The following is a 3,404-nucleotide window of genomic DNA, read 5'->3' on the forward strand; positions in this document are numbered from 1 at the left end:
TTTTTTTTGAGGGGCAGTTGGGGTTAAGTGACTCGCCTAGGGTCACATATCTAGTAAGTGTCAAGTGTCTGAGGCTGGATTTGAACTCGGGTCCTCCTGAATCCAGGGCCGGTGCTTTATCCACTGCTGCCACCTAGCTGCCCCCAAACACAGGTCATTCTTATGCTCATAGGAAATGATTTACAGCTTTTGGCCCTCTTGTCTTGGCAAAACACAGCTGCCCTCCCTTCGTCCAGTTCAAATGTTCTGCCCCATGAAGAACCCTGCTCTTCATTTCTCCCTTTGTCCTTGAATTCCGTGCACCTGTGATCTCACGGAAGCATGTTCACTGGTCAGGACGACATCACATCTGTCCTCAAACCCAGGGCGATTTTTCAGAGTGTGATTTCTTTCTGATTCACCCCCATCCAATCAGTGCCTATTTTCTGCGTTAGTATTTCTCATTGCTTTAGAGGTTACCCAGTAGAGTCCCACAATTTTCCTTTCACTTGTCCCCTTGGGCTTTCTCATATCCCTCTGAGAATTATGGGGTGATGTTATTCAAATTTCTTGGGAGCTGTTTTTCATTATTCAGAGCAGAAAGATTTAACAGGGTGTTTGTGGGGGAGAGGAGGTTGGTAGAGCTAACCAATCTCCCAGTAATGCTATGCTAGGGAAAGAAAAAGAAAGGACTTTACAATCTTTTACTACACATTGTAGCAAGGTTCCCCTTGATTTATGGAATAAACATTTCTCAGGAGTATTGGTTTTGTTAAGTAAGTAGATTTTGTTAAATAAATTTTACATTTATCGTATTAAGACTGAAAAACCATATAATAATAAAAATTGTGTAATGTTAAAGATAGAGAGGACCTTGGGGTTCATCTATTTTAAAGGTTCTTAATCTTTTTTGGTGTCATGATTCTTTGGGCAGTCTAGCAAAGCCTGTGGATCCCCTGTCAGAATGATATTTTTAAATGTATGAAATAAAATACACAGGACTACAAAGGAAACTCATTCTGCTGACGTAAAGATATAATTGTTTTTCCCATTCAAGTTCATAGACCCCTTGAAATCTAAGCATGGATCCCCTGACCTACTGCACCCCCTTTCTTTGAAGAAGAAGAAGCAAAAAGCCTGACTGTAAAGTCAGTTTCCTAAGGCCAATCTGGACAGCTAATTAGTGACAAGGCCAGGGCTAGGATATGACTGGGCAGCCAGAATCAGTACTGGGTCTCCAGGCTTCTACTGCTCTTGCTTCTGCCCCATGAATAGTATTAGAACCTGTAAGAAAGGTTGTCATGAGGTAATTATAATGGTTTTCCTGTGTGGTTTGTAGAATCCATCTCAATCTTTTTTTTATCACCCCTCATAGGTAAATTGCTCTGTTTAAGGGATGAGAGGAGAGACATAATGAGTCATTGCTTGTATGTGAGAATGAGGGACCCAGGAAGACTCATGAAGGGAGAGCAGTAGGGAGGGCTCTGTCTGTCTCTTTGTTTCTCTTTGTCTCTCTTTGTCTCTGTTTCCCTTTTTCTCTCTCCTTCCTTTTCCCTCTGACTTTTCTCCCTTTCCCTTTTCTCTTCTTGACTCTTGATGAAGAATCCTTTCATCCTCTTCCTCTACCCTCCCTCTGCCTCTCTAAGAAGCTATAGCCACAAACATCCTAAGGATGTATTCCTTCTACTGCTTTTGGCATGAGAGTGGTCTATAGAAAGGGGTAGTTAGCATGAGAAACAACACTATCATAGCCCCAGTAGAAGCCTCGTAAATCAGGGATGCCGTTATCCCTTCTCTCTTTCCTTTTCCTCTTTCTCATTTTTGTTCCTATGTGAAAGTAGGTCAAGGTAGTTTAGTGGAAGTGTTATTGGGTTGGAAGTCAGAAGAAATGTATTTGAAGCCTGTTTTTTGCTACTTACTACTTTTTTTACTCTAAGCCACAGCCTCAGTTTCCCCATTTGTAAAATATGTAGGTTGGACTAGATGATCTCTATGGTCCCTTCCAGGACTAGCTCCTGTTCTCCCCTGACCTTTTTCCCCCCTATCTTCCCTGAATTTAGAGATGCAGCTGCCAATGAATCCTGTATTTTACATCACTAATTATCCAGGTGCTAGGCACTACTAATACCATATTGACTAATAGCAGGAAAGGCAGAGGGAGTCATAATTGTTTTTTATTCCCAGTGTAATGGTAACAATGTGGTGGAGATCACTGAGGAGGCCACGGAGCCGGCCGAGGCGGACATCACGGAGCTGTGCCAGGGCATGTTCTTCAAAATGGCCACATACCTGACCGGCGAGCTGACGGCTACCAGTGAAGACCATAAACTTCTGGAAAATATGAACAAACTGACTAGTTTGAAGTACCTAGAAATGAAAGATATTGCAGTAAACATAAGTAGAAACCTAAAGGACTTAAACCAGAAATATGCAGCACTTCAGCCTTATCTGGATCAGATCACTTTAATTGAGGAGCAAGCAGCAGCTCTTGAGCAGGCAGCCTACAAATTGGATGCATATTCAAAGAAACTAGAAGCAAAGTACAAGAAGTTAGAGAGGTGATGGACACTTCTCCAGCACAAAGATGGACTCCAGGAATGACTGTGAGGGGGTATCGCGCTGGGACGCTTCGACTTTATGAAGGGAAGCTGTCTGGCGGATCCCCAGAGGGTCCCAGCCCGCCTTTTCTTGGATGAATCAAGGCTGCCCCTTGACGTTTCCTTAAAACTCTGCCCCGATGGTGTGCTTCGTTGTGTGCCCTGGACCAAAGCTTAGACATCAGGATCAACCCCAACTTGGAGCCAACTCCTGGCTCCCGCTCCTCCCCGCCCCCCATAGGGCTCCTCTTTGACTGTTCTGAATGTGCCCCTCCCCCATATCCCCCCTCGTGTTCTTGAACTTGAATAATAAATGCCGATTTCTAAAAAAAAAAAAAAACATAGAAAAAGGCAATGTGACTTCAGTGATTGAACTTTTTTTTTTTTTTTGCGGGGCAATGGGGGTTAAGTGACTTGCCCAGGGTCACACAGCTAGTAATTGAACTTTTAAAAAAATTAATATTTTCTTTTAAAATGTTTTTATAGATATCTTTGGCTTTTACTTTGACTTCATTTAAAAATATACTCCTACCCTAGCTTTTCAGGGAGTCATCCTTTGTAACAAAGGATAAAAGTAGAAGAGAAGAAAAATAAATTAGTTAAACAAAACTAATCAACTTATTGACCAATGATGTCAGTGTAGACCATAGTCCCCCTTCTCTGCAAAGAAAAGAGGGTGGTACATTTCCCCCGCCTTCTTCCTCTGAACCATACTTGATCATTATAATTCCACAACTGACTGATTTAGTCTTAATGATGAAGCCATACTATTACATTATGAATTGAATTTGCAAATTTTCCTCCAATTCAAATTGGGCTGGATGGCAG

General features: G+C 42.2%; 1 protein-coding gene across 1 annotated transcript; it reads left to right on the top strand.

The window, feature by feature from the left end:
- The first annotated feature begins 2,178 nt into the window (after positions 1-2,178).
- On the top strand, positions 2,179-2,541 carry LOC122725648 (biogenesis of lysosome-related organelles complex 1 subunit 2-like). Its single transcript, XM_043962857.1, has one exon. It carries the CDS (start codon positions 2,245-2,247, stop codon positions 2,539-2,541), a length of 297 nt encoding a protein of 98 aa, XP_043818792.1. The 5' UTR covers positions 2,179-2,244.
- Positions 2,542-3,404: the final 863 nt, after the last annotated feature.

Source organism: Dromiciops gliroides, chromosome 4 (assembly GCF_019393635.1).
Source record: "Dromiciops gliroides isolate mDroGli1 chromosome 4, mDroGli1.pri, whole genome shotgun sequence".
NCBI classification, from domain to species: Eukaryota; Metazoa; Chordata; class Mammalia; order Microbiotheria; family Microbiotheriidae; genus Dromiciops; species Dromiciops gliroides.